The following is a 25,043-nucleotide window of genomic DNA, read 5'->3' as shown; positions in this document are numbered from 1 at the left end:
TATAGAAAAGACCATTTCACAAAAAAAGAAACGAAAAGCCTATATCAGTAAGTTTCAGATAAATTTAGCAGTGAAGCAATGTAACAGTAGAACGAGTATATGTAGTACAGGTGAATATCAATAAATTAGAATATTATGGAAAAGTCAATTTCCAGTTGTTCAAGTCAAATAAGATAGATGGACATACTTTTCAGAGGCCAACATTTCCATATTAAACATACTTTTCAAAATTGGTCTTTTGCAATATATATATATGTATATATATAAATATATATATATATATATAAACCCTGAATTTCAGGTCTTCATTAAATGTAAGCCATAATCATTATAATGAGAAGAAATTAAATATATTAAGACATGAAATGTTTCATTCTGTGTCTAATAGATCTATATGTGTTATTTCCACTTTTTTAATTGAATTACTGACAAATAAACTTTTCTATGATATTCTAATTTATTGAGATGCACCTGTATATACATATTTTGACCTTTCATAGCAGGAAAAGCAAATGGAAAACAAATTTCATTAATAGCGGCTTGGCAGTAAGCCACCCTCACCTTCACCTGATTGGACTTCAGTCAATTTTGATTGTATCTATTATTCCTGTGCTTTTCCCACTAAAACAAGCCAAAATATGTGCAGTGACATAAATAGCAATGAGGTCAGCAGGCTGATGAAAAAACCGATACGTCATTACGCCATTGGAAACATGTGATTGGCTGCTCAGCCAACGTGAGAATAATTAGAAAAACGCTCAAAACAGCTGTGTGGAAACTACAGCGGCACTGTTTAACCCGTAATACTAAGCCTTGTGAAGTAAAGTTAGGTGTATAAAAAGCTTTGTAAAACAAAAACATGCGTTGACTGGTTAACTGTCGCAAATGTACTAAAACAGGACAATATTACCAAAGCATTTCGGCTCATTTTGTATCAGTGTCTACTAGCATAAGTAACACTCAAAATGAGCCCGCAGCAAGAGTGCTTTATGGTCCAAACTGACAGGTAAGTGTGGTGGTCTGGCATTAGCATGAGGCCTGCTATAGCTTATCAGTCAGAGCAAATATATATGTACAACTTGGAGGTTTTATAATGTTTTATGTCTATTATTTGATGTATACTTTAGTGTAGAATAACCTAATTGATCGGTAGCGTTAGCTTTGTCAGTTAGACTACGAGATAACCATGACAACAGAAAAGGCAGTTAGCCGTTACGACAACAAAACGTTATTTGGGTGTGAAAGTTTGAATTCTGCCACACCGCTACCTTAACGGTCTTTAATTTCCCCCCTTTAGTTATAAGGCAAACTATTTTCTATTGCATCTGTAACCATGGCCTATATTAGTAAATTATTAACATTAAGCATATGGCCAAGAGTTTTCATTCAACCATGCGTGATTTTTAACTGTAATGGTCCCCCCCACTGGCTTTATCACTATGATGGGACATAATGTGACAGTTCAGCCACTAGATGGAAGGCTTCGTCTCAAATTCATAGTCTCAAGTAAATTATGAAATGGAGAATTGTTTTCATTCATTTGATACATTTTGACATTCAATAGCATTACTATGTGGAATAAATAACGTTTTCTTACCTTTTTTGTTCCCTGCCACATCAGGAGGACATAAGCAAAGAAAAAAGGTGTAAATATCTTGAAAAGCATGTATGTTATATAACTAACATCAAGTCGAGATGAGTGTAGTTGAACAATAATTTTGACTTGCAAAGAATAAGATGTATCTACAGATCAATAAAATGATAATAATAAATAACTATGCAAAATGACAATAATAAATCACTGCAGAGACAGATGAAAGATGTAGCACAGCTATAAATAGAAGGTTGCACCAGAAGAAGTTTGTTGTTTATTTTCTTCCAGATAGCCATTACCAAACAAGAAGACTTCTTCAACACTTTGTCCTCTCATAATTAAACCATGTTGAGTTAAAAGTCATCTAATACTGTTGCCCAAACCCAGTCAAAGCAGTAGTTTTGATTAGGTTTTTTTTCATTTAACCTTTATTTAACCAGGGAATATCCCATTGAGATTAAGAACCTCTTTTTCAAGGGAGCCCTGGCCAAGAGGCAGCAAACACAGAATACAGTTACATGTTACATGTAGCCCAGAGTGTGGGACCCTAGATTTAAAAATATCATTAAACATAGTCATGATTCTGAGCTAAACGGACACTGGCCACTTTTTAGGAATACATTCTGTTTACAAACTTTCTCAGCAAAACAAATCTAACGGCCTTGGTTAACTGTGGAAACCAGATTCAGCGACTGCTTGAGTTACATTTTTTGAGAAATAGGCATCATACTGTATGTCCTTGAACATACTGTACAGGGAGCACTGGTGGTCTTTAAATATAGCACCTTTCAGCTGTTATTCATGTCTCAAATAGCTTTTTATAGTATTATACATATGTTGAAGTGTGTGTTTGTATTGGTGTGTACTCTATAGTGTAATGACTACAGTGATGTTTGTCTGTATTAGCTAATTTGCTTCTTGGGGATTTCTTGACAGTCCAACTTCTTATTGTTTAATTTCAAAGCTTACCTTAAAACTGGCCACAAAGAGATGCATTTGTTATTGAAAACAGTGGAAAATGTGTGCATCCGACATACTGTTTCATCTTACAATGGATGTATCTCAAGATGTCTTCAGGCATATTAGGTTTGCTTCAGCATCTAGAACCCAAACCCACTATCATATGCCATATAATGATGCGTAGTGTGTTTGATACAATAAATAGGATGCAAGATAAGATGAAAACAGGTTTGCAGGGGAACACAGCTTCGTTACTCACCTCTCATCGTCCATTTTCTTCTTCATCATGTCTCTCCTCCAGGCCGGCATTGATGCCAGGCGTGCAGTTTCCTCATCAACCTGTGGAGGGACAAAGGGGTCAGGGGAGAGACAAAGACAGAGATAGGGGCCCATACCAGTCAGTAAAGGATTTTAACTGTAAGAGCAGCCCTCTTGGCCTACTTTACATGACCTTATCCCTTGGTGAAGTATTCACCCTTAGAAACATTTCAAGTGAAATATAAGTCTTTCAAACAAAAATGTTTATTTGATGAGGATACGTTCTTCAACCATTTAAGGACTTAACTATGCTAAATACTACATTTAGCACACCAGCATAAGCAAGTGGTTGTAGAAATAATCAGTGTCCTGTAACATCGCAAGTTCAATCATCGTCAGTCCTATTAATCTATGGATATTCAATTCCTTCATGCCTTCAGTTAGATTTGGGGGTTCCAACTGAAATTATTAAATAATATGCATGCAGATTACATATCAAGCACGTGACATGTAAAACAACATCAATTAACACTCATTTTAGTTTTAAAATACTTACATCAATTTGCGTGTCAGTTTTTTCCCCCCAGGGTCTTACTCTGCAAAATGAGTCACTCAATAACCTTGCTTACTGAAACCAGTCACCTGGAGTTTCTAGGTGGTTGGTACGAAGGTGGTATTCATGTCTTTCATGTCTGCAGTCTCACATAAAGCCCCTTTACATGCTGGAGAGGGGAGGAAAACACCTGCATAGGAAAAACTAATAAAATGTTTGTCCAACCACTTTGTCCAATATAGACATTCTCAAATGTCAAAATTTAGACAAATGGCCTTTATGGAAGAGCACATGTATAGAGAGCATATAGCCTACTATGTAAAGTGATGTATGTACTTCCAAGAGCAAATAGAGTACACACACACAAAGAATGGATGGACAGACACTGTTTTACAGGACGTTCTATCAGACAGTGCACACAAACTGTAACTGGATCCTTTTCTCTCTTTCAGGCTGTAATCGGAGGTCGAGCAGGGGGAGAGAAAGAGGGCAGCCATCTTGGATATCTCATCTTCGCGTGACAAGATAGATTACAGACACATTCCTCTGACTTAAGCATTTCACGTTCCCTGGCAAACATTATTACAGGTAATATTATCTACTTGGTGAATCTTTAATGATTCCCCTGGGAATAACAGAGGAACAAAAAAAAACTAAAAAAATTAGCTGATGGTTTTGCTATGAAGTGATGAATTGCACTGGTAATTCATTTTTCGTGGTCAAGTGTGTGTGGTATTACGACTGAAATAAGACCAGTTACTGCTCATCCACATGTCACAGATTTACTTGTTTGGTGCTTTAAAATGGGTCATATAGGCCAGTTAATTTTTTCACCAGAATCTTTTAATATGTTTAGGGCAAAGTGGTTATTTACCTCTGTCATATTCCCTAAACACAGCTTTTAAGCCTTGTGGTTACATAGACACAATCCACATGTACCTTGTTACCAGTGCCCATTGCTAATGACCGCTAACTGGTAAAAATGTTTGTTTCATGTGATGGAAGTACATATTTCTCCCTGACATTGTGGAATAAAAGTATTTTGAAAATAACTTGATTACAAAATATCATAGTTTTGTAAACACATATGAATTGCAACTGGTTTTATACACAATGTTGTGTATTTTAGAATTTGGAGCATTCAGTCAGCTGATTGCACTGTTCAATGCCAGCTGTGTTATAGGAACAGTACAAGAGGAACATACACAGATAAGAGTATTGTTTTGTAGTCTGTAAATCTAGCAACTGCCCGATCAGGGAAAATGAACACATTTTTTTCCAGCACTGATGAGGGCAATAAGGCAAAGAGTGAGCCATCTTGCTTCCTTTTACACACAGTACACACAGTACACAGTACTGATTGAGCACTTGTGTGATTATGGCGGTGGGTCACGTTCAAGTTTATAAGCTTTGAGAGCAAGGTGCAAAAATACACATCTTGCCTTCCTATTTGCATTTTTCTTATTTGACAACCGGCTGCAGTGGATAAACATTAACATTGAATCCTTTGTGTGAACAGACTACGTCCATGTGAGCCTGAGGGTGTAGCCAATTCATTGCATTTGCCTGGCAAGCAACCATATAAACTGGTAACAGGCAAGTTTAAAATTCCTAGTGATTTGGGTAAAACTCCCTGTATGATCTGTGAGTCTTCCTGTACATGGTTCTCGAAGTTTGTCAGCCACATTCATCAGGCTGATATATGTAAAGTCAAGTTGACCTTGATAAAGGGAATTTATTTGCTGGTAGTTGGTGGCATTTTGAGTTCTGTAATTACTGTATTTGTAAGTGTAAGCACAAGTTAAGTTCTTGCTTTAGACATGTTGTTGTTCAACCCTGCATGACGGTCAGTCTTTGTGGTATTTTTTGTGACCCTCTACTGTGATTGAACGACTGGGTGACAGTGACAAGCATAAGCGGCAGTCTATTAAAGTAAAAAATAAACACAGATTGTGCAGTGCTCAGTGCATATCGACGCTCAGCGACTCCTCATGCTGCTGCCGTTTGTAGCATAGTGTAAAACACAGCGCTCCCATAGCAAACGATTTGATGCAAAATTTGCAATCCTTAGGAGAAAAAAAGGCTGCCAGGTGGAGTGTAGTACTTAGTTAGTAGGCATTATTTTACTCGACCAAGATTTTCTTTGGTTGACTGTAGCCCTACATGGTAGACTGGATAGCCTATTTTATGTCTGAGTGGACTTCTTCTTGAATCAACTATAAACAGAACCACAACCTGTTAACTCATTTTCCAATGCATAGCTTTATGTTTACTAAAACCTTTGCATATGGTTTCCTAGGCATGTAATACATAAACCTCTGGATAGTCTGGCCACATACTGTTATGTTGAGGTAGGCGTAGAAATACCATATCAATTAAATTGTAACATCCTCTGTTATTTGTTTAATTTGCTAATACTGTTTTTTGTCTAGACTTGGTATTGTACTAACAGTCAATTACATAAGTGCAAGCAGTACTATAAATACAAATATTTTACCATTTGTAGTGTTCAAGCTTTGTAGATTAAAAGTGGAATGTAGGTAACAAAAACATTACAGTATGCTCGTTAATCTGTTTACGTTCACCAAATCTCAAGCAAACACTGTACATAAATACAAATCTATAAATATGCCTTTAAGTTTACCAGCTGACTGCCTTCCCTTTTGGGCTTTGAGTTGATCAAGATTCACTGTAACCTCCTTATGGCTTCTGTAAGCCACGGATAGCATGACAGCGGGTGGTGCTAAGAGGGTTATTCACAGGTAATCTTGAGAAGAAGAGACACTATGGAAAGAGTGTTGTTCTTCACTGCTACAAGTGTTGCAGAGAAGGATTACACACTTGAGAGATTGGTGTTTGACAATGGCTCTTTCACTGCTACATTTATCAGTGTGATTATTAGAAAGTATTGATTTGACCTGCTCCGTATTCAGATAACTGAAATATTTTGTTGACCATGTGTGTGAGTTGAGCAAACAGTTAACAGTAAATGTTTTAGGAAAGATCTACTCAAACCATGAAATCACAAAAATGTCAACAAACTTTATTTCTAACAGCAATATAGAAACCAAATAATAAAGGAGCACAAGTTTGAATTATAGAAAGTTTGATAAAATCTTTCAAAAACACTCAAATTATAAATACAGTAATAAAAAGATGAAACAGATTTAATAGAACAATTAAAAATCCTCAATTTCATATTTCATTTGGATGATAATAGCTTTGTCAAGTGGTTTTGTGTTCTGAATTACGAATTAAAAAGCTCCGATCGTTTTTTCCCAGACATTGCGTTTACCGTACCATACACCTTTTATAAACAGAATCATGAGGTCACAGGCTTAAAGGCTTAAAACCCACTGAAGACCTTGTTGTTTCCCTGCCTTTGATTTTAAACAACAAAGAAATTTGATTTCAATGTTTTTTTCCTGTCACTGAATATCAAGTGTGAATGTTAAAGGTGCAATTATAAATATGTCCAAATTTGTACTTTAAAACATTGTGAGTGTGAAGAAGTAACAGCTTTGACATTATGTCAAAGACGTTCATGTACTCTGTTGCAGAGATGGCTACTGAAAAGAGCATGCTAGCTACGGCCCAACCTGTGTTATACAACTTGTGCCTTGGGAGGCAACAGTGAGTCACTGTAGCGTTCTGTCTGCCCTCAGAGAGGATGAAAAAGTAGACGGAGCTACACTGTTTGCAGTACAACAGCAGCTTTACATCTGAAACTAAAACTTAAACTAAGACCTATAACAAAACTGAAAGTCTTTGTTTAAGAGACTGACAATTTCCCCTCGGGGATAAATAAAGTAATTTTGATTTTGAATTTTTGATTTTGTTGCAATGGACAAGTTCCCGGAAAGTTGAGCTCCATCCCAGCGCTCAGTAGTGCACGGAGACCAACAGCCAGACAAAGAGGATGCAGAGGCAATGATGGAAGAAGAAGCAGAAGCGAAGCAGGTCAACCGGGATCCAGGCTCGGCTGAGAGCAGTCCCACATAAACCTCCTGAACCCAGTGTCTTTCTCGCTACAAGCTGGATGACATAAGACACCGGATTACCAATTACTGCCAAGATAGCTGCGTTATGGTGATATCGAAGACGTGGCTGCAAAATAACAGCCAGCCTAAGCTGTATCATTTTCCATGCAGACGCCACACCCAAATCCACATTATGCCACCTCTCTGCTTTTGGTCTCTCTGCACCTCTCTGAGCGACTATTCTCCGCCAGGATGGAACAAGACCTTCTTAGTATCCATCCATTGCTGTAGGTCTTAATTTTAGTTTGGAAAGTTAGTGATACATTTTTGAGGTTTATTGCATGTCTAAATGTAATAATTTTACTCAATCTCAAAAAGTGTCAACATCACTGCAATTAGTAAATAATGCAATTTTGCCCACTTTTTGGAGCATGTGGCCCCTTTAAGTGTTATTAAACTATAGTATACTATATAGTAGTAACTATAGTCAGTATATAGTGACCGTCTATCCTGATACTCTTTGGAGTTTGATTTTGAAGTGAATCCCTTGTCGTTCTGAGATACTTAATCATGAGTTGTCAATATGAACCATTTTTACCAGTTATGACCTGAACAAATACACTACATAACTTTTATGGCAAATCTTTTCCCTTAAAAACGTGTTTCCTAGAAGTAGTTAGCCATGGCAATCAATCATACTTAATTCAAAAAGCTCTTGGTTCAACACAATTCAAAATAAATGGTTGTAGCAAACTTGTCCGCTTTTGACATCACAGGCCCTCTTTTCATCCACTTTAGCATATGCAAATGGTAAAGTTAGTACAGCTAAGTGGATGCTCTTTTCTTTCCTGCAGTTAAGTCCCTTATGTGACATGGCCTTAAAGCTAAAACACCAGATTAGTTTTCTCTCCCAGCATACTCCACTTTGCAGGTAAGTGTCCCTGATCCTGCGTTTTATGCATTTCCTCTCTGTTGTAGGGGTGTACTGGGCTTTTAGTGGATCCATAATCCACATAGTTGTTAAATATCAAAAAGCTCAGCTTCCTTCTCTTTCCAAAAAGCAAAGCTTCGGTCAATGTATCTGATAATCTCCTCATTGCTGAACTCTTTTAGCTCATAGATCACTTTAATTGAGTCTTCATTGTGGTCATCCCTGGGTGGAGATTTATCACCATGAGGTTCCTCTATGATTTTAACAGTAACAGGTGGAACATCTTTGACTGAGCTTTCTGTTGTGACTGGCTCTGTCTCAGGTTTTGCTGTTGCATCAGTGTGTTGTACAGTTTCGATTGCTGAGCTCTGCACGTGGTCCTGCTCTGAACTTTTCCCATTAGAAACGGCTGCCTCATTTGATGACATCTGCGTACTGTTTTTTACATCCGTCTGAGTATCTCCCTCCAAGTTCTTCGGAGTTCCCTGCTCCACACACTGGCCATTGTCAGCTCTGGCATTCTGGGATGCAGCAGGTGATGATGATGATGATGATGGAGAAACACTTGATTGTGAGGCTGGTGGGTAAGGTTGTAATGGTGCAGTTGGAGCAGACTGTGCATTTGGAGGTGGGGGTGCAGGATGGGTAGGTGGTGGAGGAGGCGGAGGATGAGGAGGTGGGGGAGGGAGAGACTCTTGCATGACTGGCATGTCAGGAGACATGGAACATAAAGAAGCAGTCATTACACCTCCCCCATCATTTGAGTCTCCAAAATACTTAAGTTTAATGTCTTCAAAACCATCCACCCAATCTCGTTTCCCTCTCTCAATTTCCTCCATGACTTCCTTGTGAAATTGCCTTATGACCTCCCATTTATGACTGCCAAGACGGTCAAACATCTCGTAGCACAAGAGGTGGCGAAATTTGCGCTCACTGCGAGACATGCTCATTTCCAGCAACTGGAAGTATCCAAGCATGAAGAGGTCAAGGGTTAGGCTCTCGTAGCGCACAGGAGCCCCGTTAATGTGTGGCAAGAAGTGCTCTGGCCAGTAAATCATCTGGGCACGACTCAGCCTGCGGATCTGTCGTGTGGGCACTTGACTCATGATTGTCCTCCAGTGGCCAATGAGATTCCCTACTACCTGCTTTGACTTCATGAAAAGGAGGAGTTTGTCGTCTTCGCTCTGCATCTCCCCACCAATCTGTGTACTAAATTGGTCGTATTCTTCCCAACCCACGTCTAAATGATTTCCTCTCCTGCTAGTATGTTTAGTCCGATAAGATTCAGAGATGGTGTACTTCCGCCAGTGTTCAAGGAACAGGAAGACAATTCTTTCTTTCCTCATTTCAATGCATTCCTGGACGTAACTTAGATCTGTCTGCACCTCCAAGGTTCTTGTAAGTTGATCATTATTTAAAATGGGGTCTGCAGAAAGAACCTGATTGAACTGTTCAATGTTAGTTGGAGCCATTACCTCGGAGGATGCATAGGTCTTAGGAACATAAGATGCAATTATAACTGGCTCTTCAACAAGTGGTAAAACTGATTCCTCCACTGAATGTAAATCTCCATTTGTATGGGACTGAATGACCTCAGCTGGTGAACAAGGGACATCATCCTCATGAATTGTCTCTGGAGGATAATTAGACTCACTTACCACGGGGAGCGACCTCTTGCGCTTGTAGACCTTATTTGCATTGTTATCTGCTGATTGCTGATTCTGAATTTCGTAATTGGCCTTGAGGTTCTTCACTGAAACTCCACACTGCTTTATCTCTTTCTCTACATCCTCTCTTGTTGAAAAGGACTGAGATCGTCCAATAAAACCATTGCCAATGGATCCTGCAGGTTCACACTGACCATTGCTCACAGTCCTTGTCTCTTCGTGAGAGTATCCAGGACATATTAGATCCAAGATATCAATTTCTTTTCCCCCCAGGGTGGCTAGAAGAATGGCCATACTCTTGAGCAATGTAGAAATCTTGCTGCACCAGGCTGGAAGATCTTCAGCTTGGCCATGTACACGCTTTGGATTGACTGAGAAGTGCCCGTGATTGAGGGCAGCAGAAACTGGTAAGAGCTGGTGAAGCTCCCGCTCTAGTTCTTCCAGCTCCTTCTCGACTTCTGAGACCTTGTGCATGACCTGCAGGTTCTCAATTTGCTTCTCAATACGGTTTAGGTCATCCTCTGTCATCAGTTCCCCAAATGGTCCCAAAATGGCATTGTGGACATGGGAGTAGTGCCATTCCTGAGGCTGGTAGTGTCCGCTTGCCGCAAACTAAATCAGAGGTCAAAGGAGACCAGAAGACAAGAAGAAGGGAAGCAGGGGGAGTCCTTCAGCTTGAAGTTCTTGGTGTGAACATATGTTCACTGCAAATCCATCTTGACACACAGGATTTACATGGATTTAGTGGTGCAATGGCACTGCCTCATTACAAGCACATACCTTTCTACTATTTGTTCTAAATCAGTGAGAACATGGGAAGCTTTTTCCTTTCTGAATTTCTTCTAAAATACTTAAGTGTTACAGGTTTACAACGTGTCTACATTTGTATATTTAGGCACTTGATTTTGCAGAACTTTACATCTAACCAATCCCCCTTTAACAGTTTCTCTCTCCTACTTTATGAGTCAGGTTTTATGTTTATAAACACTGAATATTCTGCTTTTACTGTCCAGCATTTGAGTTTTTCATATGACTGCGACCCAAATATGATGTAACACTGCACTATAGCACAATGTTACATCACTGTTGGGTACTGGCACCAGTGCAACAGATAGACACACTTCAGTCCACACCCAACAGTGATAGGAAACCCCACTGGGTGTGGTGAAAGGTCCAGCAGAGATGAAACTCTCAACCCAAAGAGGTCAGTGGAACAAAGTTTTTTCTTTTTTTTGATTAAAGGCTTCGATTTGGAGTTACTCTTTAATGTTTAATGATTGTCTTCCAGAAAATAACCCAGTATTTAGTTTTTGGTTATTATTATTATTATTATTATTATTATTATTATTATTGGTTGATGTGTAGTGTGAATGGGCTCGGCATCACACCACTGAATCAGCATGTAACAACTTGGAGCCGCAAAACTCCCATCATCAAACACAAGCCCACACTGAGAATCCGTTAGTCAAGTGTGTTGTGATGGGCATTGCAGCCAAGTATTCAATTCACTGCACTGCAAAGAGTCTCTTGCTATTAGTAAATATTAAAAAAGAAACATGCATAGAGATGAGTAAAGCAACAAAGAAATTATATAAAAATTAGTGTGTTACTACATTTGGAGAGGGTTAGGTCCAATGCAATTTCTAATGAGTTAGCTTTCAGTCTATTACAGGAAAAAATATATCACTAAAATGCTTTATTCTCAGCTTTATTGGAATTTTAGCCAGTTCTAATGATGCCATTGCATCTCAACAAATAAACAAAACATTACATGTCACCATTACTAAAGGACATTTGAGACTGAAGTCCTACCTGCTGGATCATTTAAGAGTATAAGGTTGCAATCCTTTAACAATAAATGATTAATCATTCAAATGTAATCAATGAAATCACATGACGCATGGAGTCCTTCTTGTATTACATAGGACTAACAAGTGTTCAGATTTTTACGGTATGAATTACTTAATACCTTTTCTAAATACACATAATATTACCACCTACAGCAGTGACTATTAGATAAATGAGTAGATGTCATTGATTCTAAAGGCAAATAATGACTAAAAACTTCAGCCATGCTATGTGATCTAAAGATGAGTACAGGACAGGTTTAGGAGAATAACACTGGGATAAAGTGATCAAGTCCCTACCTGCGGCCCGTTTGACAATACAGACAATACACTCTCCTTTTGCTATCAAGGAACCTGAGAGGCTAAATGAACTTATAGTCTCGACTCCCATTGGACATTTCACCCTGTTTGACTGACAAGTCAAGAAGACAGCAAAACTCATGCATGATTGCTAAAAATACATTCATACAACCTTCAAAATCACATAAATCCACACTCAATCCAAGCACCAGCTATCCCCTTTGTGTTGTAAATTATTTTGAAGTAAAGCCATATATAATCCATGTTACAGAGCATTTTGAAATTACGGGACCACAAATGGGATAACTAAGACACGATAAAACCTCTAGATCTGTCTAAAGCCTTGCAACATCGCGCCTACCTTGCGTTTGTGGTCCTCCTCCTCTTGCATCTTGACCTGAAGCTTTCGCACCATCACCTGCCTCTTCCATTCAGGGATGGCTTTTCCCTGTTCGTCATGAGTCGGCACTAGTGCCTCCACATCTGCAAGGCTCATCTTTCGCCCTGACCCTGCTCCTGCCATACCGCCACTGTTCCCATTGATCACAGAGTTGGAGGGCAGTTGCTCGTAGCTTGCAGAGGTTGACATGGTCCTGGCAGATCCAGAGCCAGTAGGACTGGGGCTTGGACTAGGTGTGGCTGGTGGGGAGGTGATAGATGTATTTGATGGTGGAGGAGATGATGGCTTGGCTGGTGGGCTAGATGTCCGGGTCTCTGGTGGAGATGCAGTGTTTTCCTGCATAAAAATAAAGACACCAATGGACAGGAGAACATGGAAGGTAATAAAACTAATAACCATTTTATTTTGTTAAACAAGTAACCACTCTCCTAAATTGACTCAGACTCATTCAGTATAACTGATGACATTGTAATATGTGTTAAATAAATTGAGGTCATAGTTGCCAGTTCCTTCTCAGCCTTTAGGGACCAATGACAACACTAGATTGAAAAACCCTTTAGAAGGAGCAATGAAATGTGCTTCAGACTTCTTTTTTTTTTTTTTTTGAAACTATATTAGAATTAGAGATGGATACAAATGCTATTGTTTCTAAATAGTGCAAAGTACAGCAGAGCACTGGAGTATTCTTGCTAACATTGTGCAGTTTCAAAACATATTAATACTTGGCATCTAACACATTCTGGTATAAGAACTCTGAATCATGAGCAAATAATGTTGCCTTGTTTGTATTAAACTAGATTTTGATTCCTAAAGCTGCATTGATGTGATCATGAATGAAGCACTACTGAGGGTTTTACTGGTCGATAACGTGGAGAGGTGTCACAGGCATGTTATTTGATACCTAATCACACTTTTCATGGATCTAGGATCATGTAGCTTCATATCGGTCTTTTTTCCGGATTTATTTAAGTGTGCGTGTCTCTGCATCGACTAGTACTTGATTTAAAATGGAGACAAACGGCTGATCTTGATCCCAGTTTGCACTCCCAGTTTCTGTTAAGTCACTGCCACAATTCGCTTTCACTTTGCACATCAGCAGAGCTGAAAACTGCTGGCTTTGGATGAGATGACACTCTGATTGGTCTAATGCATGTAATGCCATATCACACCTATAGTTAAGATACTTAATACAACCCCTTTGCCCCAATTGCCTTGCTTTGCACCCAGATGTGTGCTGTGTAACTTGCAAAGAGATTTGGACACGTCCTAAATGCACTTGCGTCATGCACTTTAGACCATATGCTATGGATCATCTAACAAACCCACAGGTGGTTGCAAACACTGACTGAATTTCTTAAATAAGCAAATATGTACTGTTGCATAACTATGTATCATCAGTAGTGGGGGAAGGCTGTTGACCTACATTGCCTGTGGGTCCGCTGCTGGAAAAGACAGTGGTGTAGCCTTTACTGTGAGGTGTTGGCTTGAGGCTCTTCCCTGCTTTGATCTCTGCCAGCAGCTCTGAGTTGTCACCAGTGGGGGACATCATGTTGAAAGATTTTGTGCCTGCAGACAAAAGGATGGAGCAGAAAAGTGAAACCGGGAAGAAAGACAGAATAGAGGGAGAGAGAAACGGAGAGAGTGAGAGAGATACACTGAAGCAGAGGGAGAGGGAGAGAAGGGTTGGGTGGCATTTCAGTGTTAAATATTTTATCCGATCAGGCAGGTAACAATGCTGATCTAGAGCATGTAGCACGGTGATGGGAGGTCTTTATGGTGTACTGAGTCTCTGTCCTACAAAGATAAGCTTTATAAGTTTCTTTATAGGCTTGTTTACTTTGATTGGCATTTCGGCATCAAGGTTTGTTTAAAAGACAAAAGAAGAAATTAGATTAATTAATTGAATACATTTAATGACACTGCAAATATACCAATGCGATTTCGGCACATTAGGCAACTGTTTGATCAATCAACAGTTGCAGTGAGCAGGGATTAGATGGGGAGGAGCAATTAAAAATGATTTTACTACAGTGAACTGAAAGAGAAGAGGCACACAGTCTCTTTCAGAGTATCACTTGACATACACAAAGCTAATCTACAGCTGAAGTTTTCACTTTTTAAAAAGTAGGTTTATAATAAAATGCATACATTCAGCTCCCATGGAACATAATCAGCTTATAATGAACAATGCAAAAAATTCACAGACTTCAAACACAACCCTTTTTTGGTAATGCGATTACAAAGGAACATTGTTTTCACTTTTTAAGTACAGACGGAATGAAAGAAAACTGAAGTGCTAATCAGCCAATGTCAAAGTAGCTTACATGTGAGGTCACATTATTGAAAACTTGCTGATTTATAGGTTGTTTTTTCAAAATGGTAACACTAACAAATGAATACCAAATACAAAGATATTCAGTAACCGTAAACTCCAAAAGTACCAAAATATGTCACAATAACAAGGTAACTTTTAGATGTGGCTGTAAAATGCTATGATCAAACTTAATAATGTAATAAACAACTAACTGTTATAGCTTCAACACAATTAAATCAAATGATTTAAATTAAGAAAATTAAATTTAAATGTAAAATATATTGGCCCAAACACATCAAACAGCTAACTCACCTGTGAAAGTGAATGTAAACCTCCAATGAATTGAATATCCTTAGACCCTCATTGATTACTCATTTTCCACTAGGGCAATTGAAAAAAAGTCCTCCCGTAAAAATGTTCCCTGTTGAGGCGACCACAATGGTCTAGCTGGACACAAAGCCTCTCTAGCCTGCCACCCTCCTCACTTTCCCTTGCTCTCCCTCGCTCCGTCTCTCTCTCTTGGGGAGGAGAGAGCAGCTTTCTAATAAAGACCCATCATCACAGTTGGGGGAAATCTAAAGGAATCACCAGTAACTGAAAGTGACAGCGAGCCATTGGCAAGCTGGCCAGGAATTAACACGCATGCACATGCACACATGGACGGATGCAATTGGGCACACACACACACACACGCACACACACACACACACACGCACAGTCAGTCTCCGTTCAATCCCTAGCTTATTAGTCCACTCTACCAGACCAATCCTTACTGCAGCAAATTTGACACACAATTTAGTCGTACTCACAATAATGACACGATACAGTTTCTCCTCAATTTAGACAGAGAGATTGGTGACCAACTCAACCCAGACCTGATACAATGTGCAGTTATAAAATGAAATAAGTTTGTGAATTAAAGGAAACAGCTATTGAACCCTGACACACTTTTACAACATGTGACGGCTCTTTAGGGTTAGTTTACGGTCAAAAGATTATATTGTGCAATAAATCTTCATTGTCAGGTGCAATGAGTGTGACCAAACTCTCTATAAAAATATTCTTGCTTAAAATGTAACCAGATCAGTAATTTAAATGGAAAATGACTTTAACTTAGCATTATATTCAGCCTACCTTCATCCATTTGCCCCTGACAAATCTTCATTGCAAAGCTCCAGTTATCCACAATCAGATAATCAAATACACCTTAGTATTTGTGCATTTTTGAGTCGAAGGTTGTGTGAGTGTGTTGGCTAAATGTTGTTTAGGCTCAGGGGTGTGGACTCAGCAGGTCTGCCAGAGTTGGTGTCAAGGAGGGTGGAGCTGTGACATGTAGAGAACATTTGACAAATAGCCTCTCATGATGAACCTCACAGCACAAAAGGTGTACTGCTTTTAAAGTCGAGCTGCTGCATTTGTAAATAGCTGCTCGGTCGCAAATCAATACAGACAGAAGTGTGTCCTGTAATATAAAAAGTAAGATCCTCTCCATCCTGTCAATCAATAGAAAACAATAAGTAACTTATAAACGTCTACAATGCTGCAGCAGTATTTTCAATCGGCCACCTGGTTTGTTGCCGTCGTCACTATGAGCATTTGAGCTGTAAATTCATTTTGAGCTCTCAGATGCGTTGTAGGCTTATCATTTTACAACCACCTAACTGCCTGTTTATTGCCTGATTAACGGCGAAGCACAAATCATGCCATTGGGGAGCTCCTTAGCACCTCAGATAGAGATGTGTCCTGTACAATATAAAAGGTATAATCCTCCTCCCCCTGTTGATCAATACAAAACATTGGAGAATTTCTAACCAGCTGGATTGTTGCAGGAGCATTTTCAAACTGCCACCTGTTTTGTTGCCGTCGTCTTAGCAAGTATCCGAGGTATAAATTCATCTAGAGCTCTCAGATGTGTTGGTGGCTTTCCATTTTATGACCACCTAAATGCCTGTTTATTACCTGATTAACGCTGAAGCACAAATCATGCCATTAGTGAACACACATTGCTCTTTAGCTTTAAGTATTTTATTGGTATCCCACTATTAGGCAGCAGGTGGAGCATAAATGGATAAGACAATTGGATATTTAGTGAACAAAGTGTTAAGATAAAAAACAAAGATGATAAAAGGGTGCCTACATGGAACAATTCATTGTTTACAGCTTAATTAATGTTGCTGTTTAGTAATGTATTATAAAAACAAGTGTTCTTATTCTTATATTGCCCTGTGAGCTGAGACAAAGCTGATACCCTATTATTCTGTGCTCACTTTATTGAGAGGAGAATAAAATTGTTATGAGAATAAAATGGCTTATTAATTGCTTACTTAAAAATATTTAAACTATTTGGTGGTGGTCTTTTTTTAATGTATTTTGTAAAAATAAATAAAAATAATAAACAGTTCAGCTACTGTAAAATCAGCTTAGTTGCTGATATGTCTGTTTCTGACTTTTTTTCTGGTAATGTGGTGGTATGGTTTTTTATGATTTATGTACACGATAAGAGTAAAGTGCAAAGGCCTGAGAGAACCGATGTAAAGACTGTTTTGCAGTCTGTACTTACTCTTCTTGAGTCTCATATCCTCGCCTTGACAGAGCAGCAGTGAGGACAGACCGTGGCAGGCAAACAGAGGGGGAAATAATAAAAAAAACAACAGAGGAAAACAGGTGGGAATGGCGTAGATGAAAGAAGGAACATGTAAACAGAAATGTACATGTTTTAAGGGGAGAAAAACAGTGTTTGCTAGCCCATTACCTAAATAAACTAGAACAGCACAGTATGAAATTGTTATAAAAAGAGAAAATAATTATTTCTTGGGATTAATGTTGTGAGTCTTTATGTTACAGCTGTTTGAAGTCTGAGTCCCCCGTTGCATGCCCCCTTGTTTCTTTTCCATTTTTAAAGTTTGTTGGGTGAATTTCTCAGACAAAATATCTAGAATTTTCATGCATCTTCAAGACCCATAGGAGCCATGGGCAGTTCAGTTAAAACCTCCTTGCGACTAGAACAGCGTGTACGCTGTCAGATCACTGCATACAGGGCAGCGTGAGGCACTTAAGGAAATGGATGAACACTAAACCAGTTCTCAGGGTAATGGTAGCCCTGCATCATTAATAAATAATCTGTTATTTAGGATGCTGGGGTCAGACTCGATTCATCTTTACCCAGTGTGATTACATTGTGCTCATTAATACCAGGGGCTCTGCATTTGAGGAATAATTGCGCAATGATGTGCATAAGCATACATTTCACTAGGAAACAAATGTGCATAAATGAATTGCCTTTTTCTTTTCTTTTTTCTAAAGGAAATTTTAGTTTTGTGCCAGAAAAATAGTGGAAAATGAAGAGAAACAAAAGAAACATTTAAAGGATGGAGAAAAAAACAGTGATGGTACACTAACTTCCTGATGAGGAAGATGGGCGTCGCTGGTTGGTCGAGGTGCCGCTGGCAGAGTAATTCTGGGTGGCTGGCGTCTCCGGGGGCAATGGAGGAGGTGGAGGTGGTGTTGGCGTCGGGTTGCTTGAGGGAAGAGGAGGTGGCGGTGGAGGAGGTGGTGGTGGAATTGATTCCTCTGTGGTGCCATTCTCTGAGCTGTGGGTGGGGCTATCGGTCGGCTCCTCCAATAACACAGAGCCCTGATGGCAGAAGAGGGAGGAACAGGGCAGAATTAGTCCGTCATATTTTATACCCATTAACTTTCGCTGAGCAACCACATTGTTGTGTTACTCTGTTATCCAATATTTGATCACCGATAACAGGTGGCCAATGAACACATCTGCTTCATCAAAAGGCCTTTTTTGACTTGTGAAAAACAAACAAACCAGTTATTTTGATCCATATTGAAATCACAAAAATGTAAGTTACTCATTGAGCTAGAAACATGAAACGTTTCACATACTTAAATACAGTTAAATTGAAAAACAAACTAAATATAATATAATTATATAAATTATTATTTAAATATGTCAATTAATTGACATATTTATCTATAAATAACAAAAAAGATCAACTATGTTGTAATGTTATTGCACTTACAGAAATCTAAACATATTCAATATATAAAAATAATAGCTAAATTAGACTGAAATTAATTGGATCAAATATGTTGTAGGGCACTGCCACAGCCTCCAGAAAACAATTGGAGATATTCCTCATTTTGGTAAACAATTTAATAAGAATGTTCCAGTCAGTAACTTTACACACAGCTGTAGAGGAAAGATGGAATTATAACACAAGACAAAACAAAAGCATAATTGCAAATCAGAATGTGGCACAATAACCTTTATCTCTCAATAATTTTGTTTCTATTATCATTAAAAATAAAATTGTTTTAATTACCCTGCACAAAAGCGTGACAGTGAATTTGCTTTCCCTGCTTCCATAGGCATGCCAGCTAAAACTCCTGCTGGGCCGAGTGAGCATTAAATTCTTTCAAAGGGACTGTCGGTGACAGATGTATGCAGCCTTATTAGATGTGTCCTCCCTCTGCTTCCTGCCATCTTTAATCAACTCATAAAGACATAATACCCTGTTGCTAATAACAGAGCTAATATGAACTAATCTCTAGGGGAAACTCTGAGGCAAAACAGTGAGAAGAGGCCATCTGTCACTGCAAGTGATAGTGCTTTAACCCCCACGCCCTGCACCCCCCAGCACGCATGTGTCTGACACGCTCTGAAAGCGTGCCATAACTCTGCTGGAAGCAAGTTAATGGGCCGTGACATTTAACTCGACCCCACCCCTCCTTAGTTCTTCAGACGCGTGCTCATCATTGTTGCCCCCTTTACTTTCCAAACCCCCCAGAGAGTAGAGGGGGAGGGCTGTGTCCAGATGGGTCTTGGCGGCACGTGCCGTTGCTTCCGTTGATTAGCTGGTCCATCTGCCAGGGCGCCTCTGAGACCAGGAGGGGCCCCACTGAGACCTTAATTGGCTCAATGCGGATTGTACCCCGTATCACCCAGAACGCCCCCACTACTGATACCCATGAGATTAAAAGAACACCTCTCCAGGGACATTGATGAGAGTCAAACAGACTCTATTCATTCAGCTGCCTGTGCAGGTATGTGGCAGCAAACAGGTGGTTAATGACCAGGATTCTGTTTCATTTTGTATCTTTTTTTGTGCTATTTCAGCCAGAGTAATAACATTTGTCAGTAGAATTATTATGTTGTTGTGTATTTAACATTTCTAAATAATTTTCAAATAAGAATGACAAGGCACATTAAATTTGTGTATGTTTTGAAATTTGAATAAGTTTGGATTGATCGGGAAATCCCTGAAAATGTGAATGCTTTCTCCAAAACCTGAATGTCAAATAAGTTAAATTAAACTTTTACATTTTAACAAACATTTTTATTTATATGATCTCACAGACTTCTTTGTTAGTTAAGCTCCTTTTAACAAAACTTCCTTTAACAAAAGTAAATAACTAACATTATTAATACAAATAGAAAAAGATGCCAATATACACAATAGACCTATAGACTCCATGATGAGTTTTTAAATTTAACGACTGTTAAATTTAGCATTTTAAGCTTTTGAGTTGAAACAACTAATAAGTAAGTAAATCAACTATAGTTTTTTTATATTCTTATTTGACTGCTGTCTGATAGATTACTACTATCCTTCAAAAGCACATGATTTTTCAACTCTATTTCAATGAAAGTAGCTGGCACTAGCTCCAAAAGTCACTAAAAGTTGCTGGATGACATCAGGTGGTATTTGCATCTCTATTACAACAGGGCTAGGTGTGTCTTTAACTCAGTGGTCAAAAGAGTAGGGTTAAACACATTTCCTATACATTCTTAACTGTTAAAGTCCCCCTGTTCTTCACCCATCTTACTGTTGCTGTTTCTGCTTGTACCCCTACCTGTTGTATTAGTATTTTTTAATTGATAACAGCCACAAACAATAATTCTGTGATAACCACATTTAATTTTCTATAGAGACATTTCACATTAGGAGTCCCCAGTTATTTTGTTATTTAAAAGTATTTATAATAAGGCCTGAAATTTGGAAATATTATAGGTTCTTCTTGGTTCAGCAGCAACATAATGTCTCCTGTACAACTGAGCGTGTACATGAAACAGTAAAAAAAAACATATGACATATGAAAGAAACTAAACTTCAAAAAACAGAGATTTAGTTCAACTACTTAAGATGAACACAAAGACTTGTAAAACGTGAACATGAGTTAAGTGTCGTAGGTTGCAAAACATTTATCTGAGGGGTAGAGTCTTTGCTGTAGGCAGAAGAGCCGTGGACTGGTATTTTTTGCTGATCAGCATGCATGGGAATGAATTACAATCTGGCTTTTCCCTGAAATGGTCTGAAAGGTTGCTAGATTTGTACCTACTTGCTTTTTAGAAATTGCTTTAGAAGTCACAAAGAGGGTCTGAAAGTCTGTAATTCTAATGAGAAAGTTGCCAAGTTGGCAATTTTCTTTTTGACCTGGTGAATTTTCTATTCACACACGTCATATTCTCGGCCATTGAAAAAAACATTACAGTCAAAATATGAGATTCAGTAGTATTGAGGTTAAGTGATTGGTGACTTTCAACTAAGTGCTCTCTTGTCTGGGATTGTCCGAGTTTGTTCTATTGTAGGCACTTGGACAGTTTACACAACAGGGTGGAGGCTCAAGAGGCAATGGAAATGAGGGAGAAGTTTGCATCAGGTGGCAAACAAAAGCTAAGGAGAACACAAGACTATGTAATATGCTTAGTTGCATAATGCACAGGCAAATAGTGCCGTCACTGTGGTAACCTAATGCCAAACCTCACCCTGAATAGGGCCTTAAGGACTCCGCACAACCATAAACGGTACAACCAGTGGAGAGTATATTAACTTTTTACAAACCCTATGCTTGTTGTATCCTTTAGAGTTACAGCCAGTATACTATTTTTGGAAATTTTACAAACATGTTGCAGTGCAATGGCAATACATATTGATCATAAAATTTAATAATTAAAAAAGCACTTTGAAATGGCAAACCTAGTCTTATATCAGCTGCTGCCCAGATGGAACAAAGCTGCACCACAACAAAAGGATGTGACAATTAAATTTGAGAGGTGACCTAGATTAGAGAGATTATGTCCCAGAGGATGTCAGATGACAGGCAGTAAACACAGTTTTACATCATCACAAACATGTTATTTTTATAATACAAATGAATAAATTGCAGCAAATGCCCTCCTACCATTTACAGCTTTTAAACAACAGTGGCCTTTCCCTTTCAGTCATCAGTTTAGTGCTTGTTGGTTTATGTTAATGATGGTGGCTACAGAGAAAATACAAACCCTCTGCTGTGGCAACCTTTCAACACATCACAGTTTATGGTATCACAAGGCAGAGATATCAAGAAAAAAGTGCCTAAAATTATTTCAAAATGTTATATACAAGCACAAGCTGGTGGCGAGAACTCTTAATATAACAAACGTATTGGACAATGAACATTATGTATCCAAATACTTGATTGAATAAACAAGATGTTCTGTTAAAACACTCAGTGAAAGGGTCAAAGACCTTACACGAAAACACACAGGGCACTGTGGTAGCAACCTATTAATCACAACATAGCCATGCTCTAAATCATTAACAGCATTGTTGACCATTTTACTCTAAATGGAACAATAATTTACAAAATGAACATCATGCTGCATTGAATAATGCATTGAATCTAGCAAGTGAGACCATAAACCTCATTAGTAAAATGTTTACTGAGGTAATAAATCAAGTGGAAAGTAGCTTCTCATAGACACCTATACAAACTGACTTTTTTTAACCTGTGGAGTCGCCCTCCTGGCCATTAGAAAGAATGCATGTTTAAGGTACTGGGTTCACTTTTCAGGCCTGGAAGTCGCAGCTTGGTAACAACATTAAACAAATTGATGTTATAAACAGCAGAGATCTGCCTTACCTCCTCGTTGGGCGCCATGCCTTTGATCCCTCGGGGCTCGGCCGCGTCGCTGCCCAGGGTCTTATAGTAGTCCCCAGTGCTGGGCTGTTTGCTGAAGCTCCTTGACTTCCTGTTTGAATCAACACGCCGCAGTTTGTCGTGGTGTTCTCCAGGAGACAGCTGCATAAGAGATAAAAAAAAGAATGGGGAACTATGAATGGCTTTAAATAACTTAAAGAAACTATTTATTAGCCTCCATCCGCACGTTTTTCTAAATGTAGTTGCTATTAGTCCAGATATGATGCATTAAACTGCAGTCCCTTTTGACAGGAAAGAGATGAGATTCATTGCCATTTTAGCACCTTTTACATGTTTGCATTTAATTATTATTTGAGCTGAAATAGTTTGTCCATTAATCAGTTAGTCAATTTGATTAAAATGTGTGTAGATATTAACCACACATTCCTTGGTTCCAGTTTAAATGTGAGGACTTGCCACAATTCTTTATCTTACGTGATAGTAAACTGAATGTATTTGGGTTTTGGATTGTTGGTCTGACAAAACATTACCTTTTTAAAATGTAGCTAGATTACTTTTGTGATGTAAAAATGATGTATTTGTTTCTAAAAAGGCGCAACATTTCTAAAATGATAGATGTTGGCATTGTTTGAGTGGTGAATGGCAGAAAAGGGTTTTATTACGGATAAACTGTGCTTTTGTCATGTGTGGGCCAACACACTGTAAGACATACTTAGTAGCTTTTATGGCCAGATTAGCTCTCTCATGTGACCAAAGCAGCCTTATTTGAATAGTATAACAAGGCTTTAGTTCACTTGTACTAAACCATAAGCATTATTTCATGGAAAGACTGCAGCGCCACAGAACATTACAGTTCACATGCGGCTTTTGCACCAATGTAAGAGAGACCCTTGTGTCCACAGAGCAGGGTGATAGGTCACTAACTTGGCCCTTTCAGTTGAGCACTCTCACTTTCCGCTCTGACATCCATCTCAGGCAACTGGACCCAGAAAGGCAGGATATCAAACTCCTGTCAGAGAGTTTTCACTCTATGCAGCTGTTAGAAAATACTGTTTGTGTCAGACTCTAACCACACATTTGCAGAAGCTTAACTTGCATTTTGAGCAGCCTTAATAACTATACACGAAGAAGCCTTCAATTCAATCTGTGGATACATTTTCCTAATGCAAAAGACTTGCATTTGCATGTTGTTGGCTAAAAAAAGCCTTTGGATTGAATCTTTTCCTCAGCATGACTTTTTTCAAACAAATTGTATCACAAAAAAACATGCCAATGTGAGAAGAAGAAAAAAAGCCCCGTTTTACTGTATATTTTCAAAATGTAACCTTGAAAGCTGTGAACTACAAGCATGTCTTGGTCATCATAGCAAAAACTTTGCCTTTCAAATTTTAGGGATCAGCATTAGACATGCATTAATTTACATTTTAATGCTTACCGACGTCATGAGCTTTCACAGAATCCAGACCAAGAGCCTCAGACGTTAAGCAGATGTCCAATGTTAACGTAAGCGGAAATAATTGACAGCTGACCTCTGACCTCTCCTCCTTTTGTGGTGTCATGCTCTGAGTTCTCGTAAGCCTGTTTAGTGTAGTTGACTCATGTCTGCTGTCAAAGAAATAGTCCCTGAGCACTCATCAGGTGGGAAGGTAATGTGAGCAGGGGACCTCTACAGATGGTTTGATTGTCATTCTCCAGGGAGGTTGGCCAACAAAAGTAAATGTACAAAGCATTTTAGTTGCCGCCCCCCCTTCTCCCATCCCAACTGCCTTTCCCCCCATTATACAGCTCTGTCCATCCACATAAAGTCATTGTCATATATTTGTTTTTACAGGCTAATGTATTTGTATATATTTTAAAAGGTTATTTAGCCTGGTTGCGGTTTTGAATGGCTCAGCACACATCTGTATGTGTGATACCAGCCTCAGATAATAAAAGGTCATTCAAATGTAGGCTGTTTGTTTTGTTTTACAATGAGGAAGAAGTTACACACGCAAAGGACAGTACACAATTAAAACATGGTAAGATGCATTACATTCATTGTTAAACCATATACCAGCACAAACCAGGAGATGAGCCAAAATACACAAAGCAACTTATTATATCATTTCTATATCTGCAGCCAAAATTTTGAAATTACATCACTTTTGTCAGTAATTAAAACAAAGCGATTTTAATCCTCTAAACACCTTACCTTAACGTTAATAATTCTTTCCTGCAGCTCTCCTCCAGTCTGGGAAAAGCCTCATCCACAAAGCTCAGCCGACCACAGAGAGTAGCTGTTACCAAATCCAGAGTGTCACCTCC

The 25,043-nt window shown here is 38.7% G+C and overlaps 1 protein-coding gene and 1 long non-coding RNA gene across 3 annotated transcripts in view; one reads left to right on the top strand and one right to left on the bottom strand.

Annotated features, from left to right (window-relative positions):
• espn (espin) overlaps nt 1–25,043 on the bottom strand; it is a 48,010-nt gene that overhangs the window by 2,607 nt on the left and 20,360 nt on the right. The window contains exons 8-13 of the mRNA XM_059333674.1: nt 22,722–22,880; nt 18,204–18,438; nt 13,914–14,056; nt 12,452–12,826; nt 2,815–2,893; nt 1,598–1,619 (exon numbers count right to left, since the gene is read on the bottom strand). Of these exons, the coding sequence (XP_059189657.1) occupies nt 1,598–1,619; nt 2,815–2,893; nt 12,452–12,826; nt 13,914–14,056; nt 18,204–18,438; nt 22,722–22,880 (1,013 nt within the window). The remainder of the gene's footprint in view (nt 1–1,597; nt 1,620–2,814; nt 2,894–12,451; nt 12,827–13,913; nt 14,057–18,203; nt 18,439–22,721; nt 22,881–25,043) is intronic.
• Nucleotides 752–25,043, top strand: LOC131971971 (uncharacterized). Of its 2 annotated transcripts, XR_009394420.1 has the most exons (4): nt 752–1,006; nt 2,856–2,971; nt 3,818–3,953; nt 24,958–25,043. It is a non-coding gene; the product is annotated as an uncharacterized LOC131971971 (long non-coding RNA). The 2 variants fall into 2 exon arrangements; XR_009394419.1 differs by lacking the exon at nt 24,958–25,043 and having other exon boundaries at nt 3,818–5,995.

This window comes from Centropristis striata, chromosome 5, assembly GCF_030273125.1.
Source record: "Centropristis striata isolate RG_2023a ecotype Rhode Island chromosome 5, C.striata_1.0, whole genome shotgun sequence".
NCBI lineage: Eukaryota > Metazoa > Chordata > Actinopteri > Perciformes > Serranidae > Centropristis > Centropristis striata.
Note: the sequence above shows the minus strand (reverse complement) of the source record. Positions and strands in the feature narration are given on the sequence as shown.